The following is a 16339-nucleotide window of genomic DNA, read 5'->3' on the forward strand; positions in this document are numbered from 1 at the left end:
TCTGTTCGTTTAGTTAACATTATATTACCACTTCAAATAGCTTTATAACATTTTATTTATTTTTAGACTAGGTTTTCCTCAAAATTTTTACTACTGTAAAAAGCATGTCTTTTTCTTTTGGGAGTGCTTTTAGGGTAAATTTCCACGGTGGTATCAATACCCCTTTTATCTGGATTTCATGGGCCTCAGTTTTGGCCTGGCAAGTGGGTAGAGAGTAAGGACTGAGCCAGGGCTGCTTTAAAGTTGACTTGAATTGAGATATTAGCAAGGCTAATAGCATGTTGCCAATTCAGAAATGAGAGAGAGGAGGTATAGAGTGTGGTTCCATTTTTCTCTGTTATGAGACTCTGCAAGAATGATTCAAGTAGAAAAATTTAGTGGCATCTGTAGAACCTCATCTTCAAGTGACATTTATTCATTGATCCGTCAATCAGATACACATATGTGTCGCACTGCCAAGCACCAAGCACTGTGTTAGGACTTGGAAATAGCCTTTGGTAAGACATAGTCTTCATCCTCAAGGAGCTCACCAGTCTTTTGGTGGCATCTTAGTGACATTGGTCCATAGCTTGTTGGCCCTGCTTCAAAGGGCTTTCTGATCGTTTTACTGCTTGGGGAAGAAAGTGGATAAAATCACATTAGATAGTAATCACTAACCTTTTGCCTTAAATATCTAGATTATATCCTGTCGAGGCAGAGTTGAAGCTTGAGCAATTTCAGTGATTTGAGTTTTGTTTGAAAAATTTTGTTTGGAAGGTAGATTTCAGGAAGGACACATTTGAAAAAGTTTGGAAGGCATATTTACTACTATATTAAATATTTGCAAAGCTGTTGATTTTGTACATTTGTCTACAAACAGAAAGAAAAACATCAGCATGCTCAATATTGAAAGTGGTCTCTGTGGTAATCTTGCCTTTCATTTTACCTAGACTAGGAAAACTTTTGGTTGGTGAGCAAACCCAATCCATGATTGAATTTGAAAGCACTTTCAAGATGAAGATAAATAAAGTTATCATTACTTTGAAGGCTTAAAAAATTTAATAACTTATTTTGTAATTATAGTGAAAAGATGCATAAGGTTTTCATGTTTACCAAAAGGGGCAAGAGACTCTAAGAGATTAAGGATCACTATGTGCGGAATGCTGCAAATTGAAATTGAATACCCTTATGGCTTTACTGTAAGTGGAATGTATTTGCTATAGAAAATTCAATGTAAGAGAAATTGATTTTGGACCTGAAAAGAATCTTATAGTCTCTGCTACAGTGCTTCTGTGATCTGAAGCCTGTGGACATTGTAATAATGTGGTTCTAGTTAATTGAATTTGTTTTTACCCTGTACTCCAGTTTCTGAATGTTCATCAATTCATCCAACCCTTGTAAAAAATGCTGTTGACTTAAAATACATACTGGGTAAGGAAAATGTTCTTAATTTGGGAGGCTGATACACAAATTGGGCCTAAGTACTGCTCTAATTGTCACTATACCTCCCTAGAATAATAAACTAACTGCCTTTTGATGACCGGGACGAATTGAGTGAAATCGTAACGGACAGATACGGGGCAGACAGTTTCTTTAGAATATTCAGATACATAAAGTGAATGGAATTCTTTCTTACTCATAACTTGGATTTATTAATTTTTTTTCCTTTTAGCCCTGCTTCTTTGCTGTTGCAGCCCGTTTTACCATCAGATAGAAACAGTGTTACACTACCTGAAAAGGTACATTTTAAAATAATTTAAAAATTAATTCTGACCGTACTCACTTATAAAATATTCTTTACTTTTGTTGATGTCCCAATTAAATTTCTCTTTGCACATTTCCCAGTATGTGCATATTATGTACCATTCCTGTTTACGCATTTGTTATTACTTCTAAATGGGAATATTGGAATTTTTAAACTGTGCCAGTGAACATATAATTTTATAATAATGTTAACAACTTTTTATAGATTCATGATAACTCAGGAACCTCTAATGAAGATCAGATACAATTATTAAGTTTTAACATTTCATGTCTGTCTTCTTCAGGATACAAAGTTGACTCCTAGAGAGAAAAATGAAACAATTTCTAAGAAAACAGCAGAATTTGAAGTAGAAGTCTCTTCATTATCACATACTGCAAAGAATACAGACAGTAGTGCATTTGGAGAGTCTCTACCAGCTAAAAAAAGGGATCCATTCCAAAAAGAGCAAGATTACCTGGCAGAAGAGGTTAGAAAAAGATTGTAATAAGTATACTGAAATATTTTCTCAGTGGTGGTGGGATTATAAATGAAGTACAGTTAATTATTGATTAACGAGGGGTGATTTGGGAAAGGAGGTCACAGATAATAAAAATCATAGTTAAAGCAAAATTGATCCTCCCCAAAAGCAGAAGTAGTTGTGAAATAAACTTATTTAGTTAAGATTACGTCCATGGTTTAGAACCCATGTCACATTCTGTAACTATCCAAGAGTATAAAAATAATACATGGATAATATTTTTGGAATTAACCGTTACATAAATTGTTGGATAAATATACCCAGTGATCATACTTTATTAAAATACTCTGTGAATGTTATCTGTTGCTTAGCTGAGCTTCCTCTTTTTTTGAATTTTAGAAAAAAGACTGTACAGTATATTATCACTAAACGAAGGTTTTGTCCTTCTCCTTTTTAAATATTTCAAAAGTGAATGAATACATGATTGTTCGTGATCTTGGTTATCTTAACCAGCTTTGTTCATTAATACTTTTCTACTTTTCATTGGCAAGTGATCACATAATACTACATTGCAGAGTATTGAAGAACTCAGTTTAGGCAAATTGAATGGTCAGGCCATTCTTTAATGTTATTTTTGTTACATATTTCCCATTGTTTGAATAGGGATAAACAGTCAGAAAATAAATCAGCAGTTTTACATTCCTGAGAGACTGAAAGAAAAATTTGATTTAATGCATATCGATTCAGGTATTGGAATTCCCTCCTTTATCTCAATCCTGAACAAAGTTAATGAATATTGTCCAAATAAGAGACCTGGCTGTCAGTCTTTTTTTTTTTTTTTGCCTGAGTTTGGTCTTCCTTGCTGCACGCAGGCTTTCTCTAGTTGTGGCGAGCGGGGGCTACTCTTTGTTGCAGTATGCAGGCTTCTCTTTGTGGTGGCTTCTCTTTGTGGTGACTTCTCTTGTTGTGGAGCACAGGCTCTAGGCACGTGGGCTTCAGTAGTTGTGGTGTGTGGGCTCAGTAGTTGTGGCACACGGGCTTAGTTGTTCTGCGGCATGTGGTATCTTCCTGGACCAGGGATCAAACCCGTGTCTCCTGCATTGACAGGTGGATTCTTAACCACTGCACCACCAGGGAAGTCCCTGTCAGTCATTTTTCTTGAGGAGATTGGACCAGTTTCATGGCATCTAAATATTTGTAAATCTCTAAAGTTCTGTTGTTTCTCTGTATTAGTTGATTGACTCTATACTAAAGAAAAGATGGTTAATCATTCTTTTTTTTCTCTCCTGATATGAGAGGAAAGGCACATTTTCTGGTTAAAAGAATTTATAGTAGCAGTGGAATGAGATGGCAAGAGGAGAGCCCTAAAATCTCATAAAGCTCTGAAAGTAAAATGAAATTAATTCTCCTTAATAGTGTTTATGACAAGGAGTATTTAATGATAGAATTCTAAAGTGCCCTCTGTTTTCATGGAGGAGGGTTAATTGGAGTCAATTTAATTATGGTTGTAGGCAGTTTCTTTTTTAGGGATCTCAGGGTGCAGAGATTTTAATTTGCTTGGTTTTTGTTTTCTAGTTTTATTAAAATTTAGTTAGTATAGGGTGCTGTTTTCATATTGTACACTTTAATTTATCTATTTAAAAAGTATATTCCTATGTTTTGTTCACTTCTTTATGTCTGATGATGAAGTTTCTGGCTAAGAAGTATGTTGTGAGAACGTACTCTTGTTTATTAATAGATGTATTACCAGGTGGTGGGTTGTAATTAAGAAGAACCTGTATGCTTTGGAACCAGTCATTTTAGCAGCTATGGAATTGTGAATCTCCATAAAGTGTGGCAGATAGTAACTTAGATCACTGCGGTCAGAACTATCTCTATCTAAATCTTTCCAAGCATAAAGATTTCTTATCTTTTCTCTCCTATGTAATGGATATCCATCTAAGTTAAGAAGTGAGGGGAGACTGATTTGGGGTTTCATTTCACCTTATAAAATTGTGCCTGGATAGTCTATATGGAGTGTCTGGGAGCTACATTGTTGGGGTTTTTTTGGTGCTTGTTCTTATCAGGGCTTTTGTTGCATTCTACCAGTGGGCTTGGTAATTTTTGCTTTATTTTTTCTTTTCTGTTTTAGGTTGCAAGGGCAGTTTTATCTGATTCACCACAGCCCTCTAAAGGAAAAGAAGTAAAATTAGAGGAACTAATTGACTCTCTAGTTTCTAACCCGTTCTTAACAAGGAACCAAATTCCCCGAACTCCAGAAAACTTGAGTAAGTTAATAATGTTTTCTGTCGCTATTTTCTTTTTTTTTGCAATATTTTAATTTTTATTTATTTATTTCTTTTTAAAAAACTTTTATTGAGATATAATTGACATACAGTAAACTCCATTTATTTAAAGTGTACAATTTGATATTTTTTTCTTATTAGTAATGTATATATGGCAATCCCAGTCTCCCAATTCATCCCACCCCTTGGTGTCCATATGTTTGTTCTCTCTGTCTGTGTCTATTTCTGCCTTGCAAACTGGTTGATCTGTACCATTTTTGTAGATTCTGCATATATACGTTAATATATGATATTTGTTTTTCTCTTTCTGACTCACTTCACTCTATATGACCGTGCCTAGGTCCATCCATGTCTCTCCAATGTCCCAATTTCATTCTTTTTTACGGCTGAGTAATATTCTATTGTATATATGTAGTACATCTTCTTTGTCCATTCATCTGTTGATGGACATTTAGGTTGCTTCCATGACCTGGCTATTGTAAACAGTGCTGCAGTGAACATTGGGGTGCATGTGTCCTTTTTTTTTTTTTTACAACTCTTTATTGGGATATATTTGCTTTACACTGTTGTGCCAGTTTTTGCTGTACAACAAAGTGAATCAGCTTTATTTATACATATATCCCCATACCCCGCCCCCCACCGCAACTCCTTTCCACCTTCCCTATCCCAGCCCTCTAAGTCATCACTCATCATCAAGTTGATCTCCCTGTGTTATGCAGCAGCTTCCCACTAGCTATCTATTTTACATTTGGTAGTGTATATATTATCAATGCTACTCTCTCACTTTGTCCCAGTTTCCCTTTTGCCACCCGACCCCTGAGGTCCTCAGGTCCGTTCTCTACATCTGCATCTGTGTTCTTGCCCTGTTACTGGGTTCATGAGTACCATTTTTTTAGATTCCATATGTATGAGTTAGCATATGGTATTTGTTTTTCTTTTTCTGGCTAACTTCACTCTGTGTGACAGACTCCAGGTCCATCCCCCTCACTACAAATAACTCAATTTCAGTCTTTTTTATGGCTGAATAATATTCCATTGTATATATGTGCCACATCTTCTTTATCCATTCATCTGTTGATGGGCATTTAGGTTGCTTCCATGTCTTGGCTATTGTAAATAGTGCTGCAGTGAACATTGTGGTACATGTTTCTTTTTGTATTATGGTTTTCTCTGGGTATATGCCCCGGAGTGGGATTGCTGGGTCATATGATAGTTCTATTTTTAGTTTTTTAAGGAACCTCCCTACTGTTTTCCATAGTGGCTGTACCAACTTACATTTCCTACCAACAGTGCAGAAGAGTTCCCTTTTCTCCACACCCTCTCCACCATTTATTGTTTCTAGATGTTTTGATGGTGGCCATTCTGACTGGTGTGAGGTGATACCTCATTATGGCTTTGACTTGCATTTCTCTAATAATTAGTGATGTTGAGCATCTTTTCATGTGTTTGTTAGCCATCTGCATGTCTTCTTTGGAGAAATGTCTATTTAAATCTTCCACCCATTTGTGGATTGGGTTATTTGCTTTTCTGGTATTAAGCTGCATAAGCTGCTTGTATATTTTGGAGATTAATCCTTTGTCAGTTGCTTTGTTGGCAAATATTTCCTCCCATTCTGAGAGTTGTCTCTTCTTGTCTTGTTTATGGTTTCTTTCGCTGTGCAAAAGCTTTTAAGTTTCATTAGGTCCCATTTGTTTATTTTTTATTTTATTTTCATTATTCTAGGAGGTGGTTCAAAAAGGATCTTGCTTTGATGTATGTCACAGAGTGTTCTGCCTATGTTTTCCTTTAAGAGTTTGATAGTGTCTGGCCTTACATTTAGGTCTTTAATCCATTTTGAGTTTATTTTTGTGTATGGTGTTAGGAAGTATTCTAATTTCATTCTTTGACATGTTGCTGTCCAGTTTTCCCAGCACTACTTAATGAAGTGGCTATCTTTTTTTTAATTGTATATTCTTGCCTCCTTTGTCAAAGATAAGGTGCCCATATGTGCATGGCTTTATCTCTGGGCTCTCTGTTCTGTTCCATTGATCTAGATTTCTGTTTTGTACCAGTACCATACTGTCCTGGTCACTGTAGCCTTGTAGTATAGTTTGAAATCAAGGAGCCTGATTCCACCAGCTCTGTCTTTCCTTCTCAAGATTGCTTTGGCTATTCGGGGTCTTTTGCGTTTCCATACAAATTGTAAAATTTCTTGTTCTAGTTCTGTGAAAATGCCATTGGTAATTTGATAGGGATTGCATTAATTTTGTAAATTGCTTTGGGTAGTATAGTCATTTTCACTATGTTGATTCTTCCAATCTAAGAACATGGTATGTCCCTTCATCTGTTTGTATCATCTTTGATTTCTTTCATCAGTGTCTTATACTTTTCTTTTGCCTCCTTAGGCAGGTTTATTCCTAGGTATTTTATTCTTTTGGTTGCAATGGTGAATGGGAGAGTTTCCTTAATTTCTCTTTCTGCTCTTCTGTTGTTCGTGTATGGGAATGCAAGAGATTTCTGGGCATTAATTTTGTATCCTGCTACTTTACTCAACTCATCAATTAGTGCTAGCAGTTTTCTGGTAGAGTCTTTAGGGTTTTCTACATATAATATCATGTCATCTGCAAAGAGTGACAATTTTACTTCTTCTTTTCCAATTTGGATTCCTTTGATTTCTTTTTCTTCTCTGATTGCTGTGGCTAAAACTTCCAAAACTATGTTGAATAACAGTGGTGAGAGTGGGCACCCTTGTCTTGTTCCTGTTCTTAGAGGGAATTCTTTCAGTTTTTCCCCATTTAGAACGATTTTGGCTTTTGGTTTTTCATATATGGCTTTTATTATGTTGAGGTAACTTCCTTCTATGCCTACTTTCTGGAGAGTTTTTGTCATAAATGGATGTTGAATTTTGTCAAAAGCTTTTTCTGTATCTATTGAGATGATCATATAGTTTTTATCCTTCAATTTGTTAATATGATGTATCACATTGATTGATTTGTGTATATTGAAGAATCCCTGTATCCCAGGGATAAACCCCACTTGATCATGGTGTATGATCTTTTATTTTGTTGAGGAATTTTGCATATATATTCATCAGTGATATTGGCCTGTAATTTTCTTTTTTTGTGACCTCTTTGTCTGGTTTTGGTATCAGGGTGATGGTGGCCTCGTAGAATGAGTTTGGCTCTGTTCCTTCTGCTATCTTTTTGAAGAGTTTGAGAAGGATAGGTGTTAGCGCTTTTCTAAATGTTTGATAGACTTCACCTGTGAAGCCATCTGGCCCTGGGCTTTTGTTTGTTGGGAGATTTTTAACCACAGTCTCAATTTCAGTACCTGTGATTGGTCTGTTCATGGTTTCTATTTCTTCCTGGTTCAGTCGTGGAAGATTGTACTTTTCTAAGAATTTATCCATTTCTTCCAGGTTATCCAATTTATTGATCTTTTGTATTTCTGCAGTGTCAGTTGTTACATCAGTTGTTACATCTTTTTCATTTCTAATTCTGTTGATTTGCATCTTCTCCCTTTTTTTTTTGCTGAGTCTGCCTAATGGTTTATCAATTTTGTTTACTTCTCAAAGAACCAGCTCTTAGTTTTATCGATATTTGCTATTGTTTCCTTCATTTATTTTTTGTTTATTTCTGATCTGATCTTTATGGTTTCTTTCCTTCTGCTCACTTTGGGGTTTTTTTTTGTTCTTTTTTCTGTAATTGTTTTAGGTGTAAGGTTAGGTTGTTTATTCAAAATTTTTCTTGTTTTTTGAGGTAGGATTGTATTGCTATAAACTTCCCTCTTCCAGAACTGCTTTTGCTGCATCCCACAGGTTTTGGGTCATTGTGTTTTCATTGTCATTTGTTTCTAGGTATTTTTTGACTTCCTCTTTGATTTCTTTAGTGATTTCTTGGTTATTTAATACCGTATTGTTTACCCTTCATGTGTTTGTATTTTTTACAGTTTTTTTCCTGTAATTGATATCTAGTCTCATGGCATTGTGGTCAGAGAAGATGCTTGATACGATTTCAATTTTCTTGAATTTGCTGAGGCTTCATTTGTGACCCAAGATATGATGTATCCTGGAAAATGTTCCGTGTGCACTTGAGAAGAAAGTGTATTGTGTAGTTTTTGGATGGAGTGTCCTATAAATATCAATGAAGTCGAGATGGTCTAATGTGTCATTTAAAGCTTGTGTGTCCTTATTTATTTTCTGTTTGGATGATCTGTCCATTGGTGTAAGTGGGGTGTTGAAGTCTCCTACTATTATTGTGTTACTGTTGATTTCCCCTTTTATGGCTGTTAGCATTTGCCTTATCTATTGAGGTGCTCCTATGTTGGATGCATAGGTATTTATAATTGTTATATCTTCTTGGATTGATCCCTTGATCATTATGTAGTGTCCTTCCTTGTCTCTTGTAACAGTCTTTAAAGTCTAATTTGTCTGATATGAGTATTGGTACTCCAGCTTTCTCTTGGCTTCCATTTGCATGGAATATCTTTTTCCATCCCCTTACTTTCAGTATATATGTGTCCCTTGGTCTGAAGTGGGTTTCTAGTAGACAGCGTATATAAGGGTCTTGTTTTCATGTGTCTTTTTGAACTATGGTCTTCTCCGGGTATATGCCCAGTAGTGAGATTGCTGAGTTGTATGGTAATTCTATTTTTAGTTTTTCAAGGAAACTCCATACTGTTCTCCATAGTGGCTGTATCAATTTACATCCCCACCAGCAGTGTAGGAGGGTTCCTTTTTCTCTACACCCTCTCCAGCATTTATTGTTTGTAGATTTTCTGATGATGCCCGTTCTAACCTGTGTGAGGTGATACCTCATTGTAGTTTGATTTGCATTTCTCTAATAATTAGTGATGTTGAGCATCTTTTCATGTGCCTCTTAGCCATCTGTATGTCTTCTTTCTGTCACTATTTTCTTTCTTAGACATTACTACTGTTAGAACCATGGTCTGACAGATCTTCTGGAAGTTAACCTTAAAACTCTTTTCTATATCTTTCAATTTAGTGGCATTGCCTCTATTTGTTTTGATATGGGCGACTTTTATTGAAATATTAACTGTGGGCATTGTCACTTATATGGCAGTGTAGCAGTAGTATTTTGCCCTGATACTGTACAATTTTATTTTTGTTGTTTTACTTGGCTTTTTCCTGGAAAATATTTAGGTTGATCACTTAAACAAAAATCCTCTGCCTTCACATCTGCTCTGTGATAAACATTTATAAAGTATGGAGGCTATATTCTTCCAGTCAGCAACCAGCAGCATCAGTTGAAAACTGTGTACAGAGATCTTATCTACGTCTCTCAAGCTAGTCAGACTTCCCAGTAGTTTCTTCTTACAACCTATATTGTGTAGGCAAAGTTCTGATATCCTTGTCCTCATGTAGGCACATCATCCTGGGTGAGTGATTAAGTGTAATTTCCATTATGCTGCTAGAAATGGTATATCCGAGGTTAAATGGATTCAGTTCGGGTTGAACCTAGCCACTGTATAGATTGGTGGTTGGCAAACTACATCTTGCAAAGCAAATCTGGCCCACCCTATGTGCTTTTTGTACGTAAAGTTGTATCGAACACAGCCTTTTTCATTTGTCAGCGTGTCGTTTATGGCTGCTTTCACACTTCAGTGACAGAGCTGAGTAGTTGCCACAGACAAGATGGCTTGCACAACCTGAATTGTTAATATTTGGCTGTTTATAGAAAAAGTTTGCTGAACGCTGGCCTAGATGGATAAGAAAATATCTTTTTAACACATGTATGTAATTTGTATGTGCTGTGTGAAAGTATAAGCACATTTCAGGAACAGCTTTCATTTTTTGTGTGTGATCAGTTGGGGATGGAGTTCTCTGATGTTGTTGGGCTTTGGTATGTTGTGGAGCCTTGTCATTCACCTGGCATATCTATGAACGTATACTGAGTCAGCAGTTTTATCTTAAGCATTAGAAATGAAATGTTTAATTGCATGTTCTATTTGGGAATTTATTAATAACTTGTGTTATTTCCCCCTTCATTTAAATAGTAAGTGAAATTAGGAGCTCGTGGAGAAAAGCTGTTGGAACAGAAGATAACAGAAGTACAGAACCAATTCAAATGGATACTGAATGTAGAGAAGTATTGCCAGAATCCTTACCTGTGGTGCATAATCAAAAAGAGTTTAACATGACCAGTTTTCTCTCAGCAACCACTGTGTCCAATTCTAGCCAGTCTCATTTGCCTGAAGAGAAAGTTGTTTCAGGTTGCCTCAAGTGTGTTCCTCAGAAACCTGTGGTGACCAGTTGCATAGGTGAACCAACAATTCAAAATCTGTCACATTTGTTAAATAAGGACGTGATTTGTAGGCAAGATTTTGAATGTACAGCTTTACAGAACAAGCTTTTAAAAACTAGCCAAATAGAGACATTCTCCCCTGCTGTAGGCAATAGGAGAGATGTGATAGGTAGCAGTGAAGAAGAGTATGTTAAGATATCAGACCACTCAAAAGCTTCTTACAAAGATCTTTCCATGCATAAAAGTATGTTATGGAACTCTTTTCAGATATCAAGTGGAATTAGTTCCAGTTTTAAAGATAGTGATCTTGGCATATTACATGAAACTCTTCCAATAGAAGTTGGTCACTTAAGTCTTAACAGCTCCAGTAGTACAGAGGCCGATTTTAAACTGGAACCAAATAGTCCTATGCACAGTGGCATTTTCCCAGAAGATGTTGTGGGAGGAAGACAGACTACTCCAGAATCAGACTTTAATTTACAGGCTTCTTGCAGTGAATATGAGGCTCTGAAGAAATCTCTGTCCAAGCAAAGGGAAGAAGTTTACCTCTCTAATCCTGAAACACTTGAAAGACACAAACCAGAATTGAGCCTTACTCCCCAAAACATGCAAAGCGATGATATATTTAACTTTTTGGGCACTCATGATTTGCACATTGACTATACAAAACCATCTTCACGCATGTCCCTTGACGAAAGAAAACGGTCTCTTTCACCACTAATTAAGTTTTCTCCAGTGGAACAAAGATTGAGGACCACAATACCATGTAGTCTTGGAGAACTCCTACCTGATTTAACAGGTGAGATTTAAGTAAGCATGTGCATATTGACCTGCTGAAGTTTTCTTTCCGCTTCTCCTAAAAATAGTATTCAGTGACTGTTACACAATCTTTATTATTAATGTGACAAAATATGCTTCTTATTCCTTCAGTGAGGATGAGAAGAGTGAACTCATCATTTTTATGGGTACTTTTAGAATCTCTAGTGATTTGTGTATAGCTTACAATTGGTATGGGACAGGGTGGAAAACAAAACCAGAAACCTGAAAGTAAATCTTGTCAAAATCTTCTTGGTTAGTGGAGGAAGTTCTAAAAAAGTTGAGAAATGCTGTGTTAAATATCATTATAATGTCTGTAATTTGCTTTGAAATAATTTGAATGGGGTGCAGTTACAAAACAAGATAGGTCAGTGCATTACTTTCCTAGGGCTGCCGTAACAAAGTACCACAAACTGGGTGGCTTAAGACAACAGAACTTTTTTGTCTCTGGAGAAAACAAGTTCTGGAGGCTAGATTTCAGAATCAAGGTGTTGGCATGGCCATGTTCCCTCTGAAGCCACTAGAGGATGATCTTTCTTGACTCTTCTAGCTTCTGACACCCCCAGGTGCTCTTTGGCTTATGACAGTGTAACTTATCTCTGCCTCCATCTTCACATGACATTCTCCCCTTGTGTTCTATGTACCTTCTTAGAAGGACACCAGTCATATAGATTAAGGGCCCATCCTACTCTTAACTGAATATATTTGCAATGACCCTATTTCCAAATAAGGCCACATTCTGGGGTTAGAATTTCAACATATCTTTTTGGGGGACACAGTTCAACCTGTAACAGTATTAATAATATTAATAATTATTGAAGTTGAATGGTAGATAATTTTGGCTCATCATAAAGAGTTAAAAGGAATTGTTCTTGGAACTATAATATCTTAAAATAACTTATAATGGGAAATAATCTGAAAAATATGTAATACAGTATAAAATATGTATAATATAAAAATATAAAATATGTGTAACATAGATAATAAAAATATATGAATAACTTTGCTTGTCCACCTGAATCTAATACAGTACTGTAAATCAACTGTACTTTAACAACAGAATAAAACAAAAACTGCTCTTAAAGCATGTTAGAACAGATACAGATCTGATAATACAGATTATGTATCATTCTGATTTGCCCATGATAATTAAACACTGGTATATTGAAAAGTATTCTAAGAGGAATGTATTGATATTCTCTGGAGAAAAGGTACCTCAGTGAGAATAATGGTAATTTTATTGCAGTTACATATTTGCATGTGAACTTTTTACTGAAGACTGAAGTTTGCTACTACTTGGAATTTGTCCTATTTTTTTTCTTTATGATGTTTGCTTATCCTTTTTTTCTCTTTTTAAAATAAATTTTGCAGAAGAAGAAATCTTGAATAAGAGCCTTGATGCAAAAGAATCTCCATCTGACTTGAAAAGATGAAGCAGTAGCCCAGTCAGTTTAACTGTGATGCAATTAAGTTGAAGCAGTGTCACTGGATAAAAACTGATTTGTAATTTAAATACACATTGGAAGTGTAACTGTTTTTCAAAGTCTAAAAAAGTCCTAAATAATGCCTTTTAGCCTTCTTTACTGTTTTTAGGCAAGGAGAGTTTGTTTGGATTTTCTTTCTTTGTATGGAGATGGAGTTGAAATGTGAAGTATTTGGAAAGCAAACATCAAGTTATGTGAAGCCATTTTGGTTTCTTGAGTAATTTTGTAAGTGTTAAGTAAATGGCAAAGTAGTAGGTTAACTAATTTACTATGTTCTAATTTCAGTGAATTACCATAAGGATGAGTAGTTTTTGATGTACTTTTATTAAGTGGTTAATTTAATAGCCATTGGACATACTGATCTTTCTTTTTAGGGAAATAAACAACTTTTATTATTTCTTTTTAGAACATTCTGGTACTAAAAAAAAGTGAGGAAAGTAATGCTTTGTGATCTATAATCAAAATGACAAAGTTTAAGTTTGGGAAAGCTCCAAAGAGGCTTAATGATTATTCATTAGGTTGATCCTGAAAAATGATGTTGATGGAATAAAGTGCATGTGATGATAGTAAAGACTGGGGCAGAATGAATTTAGAAAAAAGGAAAAAGGTGGAAGATGACTAGATACTTTTGAGGGACACTAATTATAAATCCATTCAGTGGGTTGTATAGCAGTTTTATATTTAGTCTAATTTAGACTTTGAGAATTTAATGCTAGTTTTTTATTTTAACAGAAAAAATGTAAATTAAAAATTATCTGTTTAATTAAAAAATTAGTGCTGCCCCCTTTTTTGGAGGGGCACTGTTTTGGGGGAAGGGAGCTAATTTTGATTGTTATTTTCCTGCTCAAAAACCGTCAGTTCCCCACTGCTTACAGAACAGATTCAAATTAACTTGAGAAAATTGAATTTGGGGTTAAGTAACTTGTTCAGTGTTACACAGCCAGTAGTGAAGCTAGGATTTGACCCTATTTTCCTTCTTTAATACCTCCCAGAAGTAACTAAAAGGCCTGGATGTAGGATATGGCTTGCAGGAGTGGGCCTTCTGGACTGTAAATGGGAGTCAAATGTGAGGCATCTTATACAGTGTCCTGCCTCATTTAGTTAGGCCCCCTGGTCAAGAAAAGGGCTTGTCTTTAGCCTCCAAGTGAATACATGCCATTGCTCTCTGTGAACCAGGAGGTTAAGCACACACTGGAAGGGTGATAGCACCTACAGCACCCCTGTGTCTAGCCCCAGCTCTTAACCATCACAACCTTATCCATTTGCCAAGAAACTGGCAAGAAGAGAGGTTGAAGGGGAGAGTTCTGGAAGTGGATGAGCGTAATAGTTCATCTTTCTTCACTCATTTTGGCTTACTTTCTCTGTATTGCTTGTTGGATCCAAGTTTGCAGGCTAGTCCTGTGGGTGGGGCGGGGGGGAGAAAAGACAGAAGAGAAGCACATATAACTACCTTATTTGCAGTGGAAAAGAAAGGGGAAGAGAAAAGCTTCTCCTAAGGTGCCATATTCTTTTACTAGTTAATACAACAAACAGGGACTCTGCAAGTCCACTGGGAAACTATTCTCTAGTCTTAAGAAACCCGGTATCAGTAAATCCAAAATTAACATGTTAAGAAGAAGGTAGAGCTATCGTATTAGCATCTACAAAGTGCCAGGGCCACTCCTAGATACTTAGTAATACATGTTATGTTATTTAATTCTCATACCTCTGTAAGATAGTGATATTGTACCTGTTTTACAGATAATGATACCAAAGCTAGGGAAGCTTATTTAAATGACTTGTCTAAGATAGACTCAAGGAATTACCTGGGATACATCTTAAAAAACATAGATTCTGTAAATTTGCATTTTAATATATGCTTCCTGGTAATTTAATATGATTCCCTGGTAATTCTTAGGCTCAATAAAAAGCTTGAGAGCCAATGCTAGGAGATACAGATTCACATTTAGCCCTGGGGTATCTTACAGAAGCCTGGTACACTACTGCATACATACTGCTTTAGAGATCTTAGCACTCTGATTAGGAAGCTGAAGTTCACCAATAAGTGTGGGCCCTGAATTACTGAGAATCGTAAGATCAAAATATCTCTGAATATTAATGGATTTACAAAAACCACATTGTTGTTAAGTGAGTCATAACCTGTGATAGGCTGAAGAGTTTTTGGCATTCTTCCCTGTCCTTTGTATGCCAGTAGTATAAACAAAAGTATATTAAATCTGTCACTTTCTTGCCTCTTCCTTATCCAGTTGCCTGCACACCTGCCTTTGGACCTTAAGGGACTGCTTTGATCACATCACTTCTTTGTTTAAAATTCCATTAATTGTTCATTGGTAATTCCAGAATCAAGTTCAAATTTAAAGGCATATAAGGTCCCCTCCATAGTTTCCTCTATTTCCCCTTCCACTGTGATCTTCCTTTTTTTTTTTTTTTTCTTTTACTGAAATGCTTTGGTGAGCATGGATCTTTAAAAATCTTAATTCACAATTCTGAAGCTAGAATACCCTACCTTTATCTCCCAGCTTATCACAATTATAGTTGTCCTTTAGGGTTCAGAACAAATCTCACTGTCACCTTGAAGTCTTAATTTCTTTCCTTATCCATGGGCCTGTCCCTTCTCTGAACTCTTCTATGGCTTATGTTAACTTTTATTCACTATTTTTTATTTATTGCTTTTATCATTTTTTCATGGTTGTATGTGACTTCTCCAGTTGTATTGATTAAAAACATACAGACACATATACCTACGTAGATGTGTGGCACAGATCATCCTTAGCAGATATTGCAGTATTGGAGTTGTTTTCTTTGCCTTCTATGCGATGGAAGTAATGGTAACGAAGGAGGGCTACTTTATTGCTGTAAGAGTACCTTTTCTCATTACATTCACAGCAGAATGTACCTTGTTTTATTCACTGTTCATAAGATGAAGATGTGTAAACTGATTTCTGTATCAGTTTGAAACTTCAGATAATGCCTATATGTCCTAATTGTTTTAAATGTTTAAAGAGGGCAAGCATATAATGTTGCTTAACATGAAAAGTGTTATCAAGTGGGATAAAGACTATTTGATGTTAAAATCAATTTGGGGAAATTTAATTGAAAACAAAAATATACATATTTGGAAACCATTCTTTACCATGTGTTTAACCATGATCTATGGAGTCAGTTTTATTTAATTCTTGAGACCTGTATAAAAGGAAACTATATTTTCCCTACTCTGAGTATACTACAATTAAAAAAAATGTTTAAGGACATTTTCCTCATTGTAAAGAAAGTAATTTTGCTAAAGTAAAATTCTTTCACATTACGTTGCA

At 35.7% G+C, this 16339-nt stretch overlaps 1 protein-coding gene and 1 non-coding gene across 2 annotated transcripts in view; both read left to right on the forward strand.

The window, feature by feature from the left end:
- Positions 1-14413, forward strand: part of HAUS6 (HAUS augmin like complex subunit 6) — a 42312-nt gene extending 27899 nt beyond the window's left edge. Inside the window, exons 13-17 of the mRNA XM_057723023.1 lie at positions 1652-1718; positions 2028-2210; positions 4333-4468; positions 10481-11527; positions 12916-14413. Of these exons, the coding sequence (XP_057579006.1) occupies positions 1652-1718; positions 2028-2210; positions 4333-4468; positions 10481-11527; positions 12916-12977 (1495 nt within the window). The 3' untranslated portion in view covers positions 12978-14413. The remainder of the gene's footprint in view (positions 1-1651; positions 1719-2027; positions 2211-4332; positions 4469-10480; positions 11528-12915) is intronic.
- Positions 1432-1569, forward strand: LOC130847228 (small Cajal body-specific RNA 8). Its single transcript, XR_009052013.1, has one exon. It is a non-coding gene; the product is annotated as a small Cajal body-specific RNA 8 (non-coding RNA).
- Positions 14414-16339: the final 1926 nt, after the last annotated feature.

The sequence above is a fragment of the Hippopotamus amphibius genome, chromosome 2 (genome assembly GCF_030028045.1).
Source record: "Hippopotamus amphibius kiboko isolate mHipAmp2 chromosome 2, mHipAmp2.hap2, whole genome shotgun sequence".
Classification (NCBI taxonomy): domain Eukaryota; kingdom Metazoa; phylum Chordata; class Mammalia; order Artiodactyla; family Hippopotamidae; genus Hippopotamus; species Hippopotamus amphibius.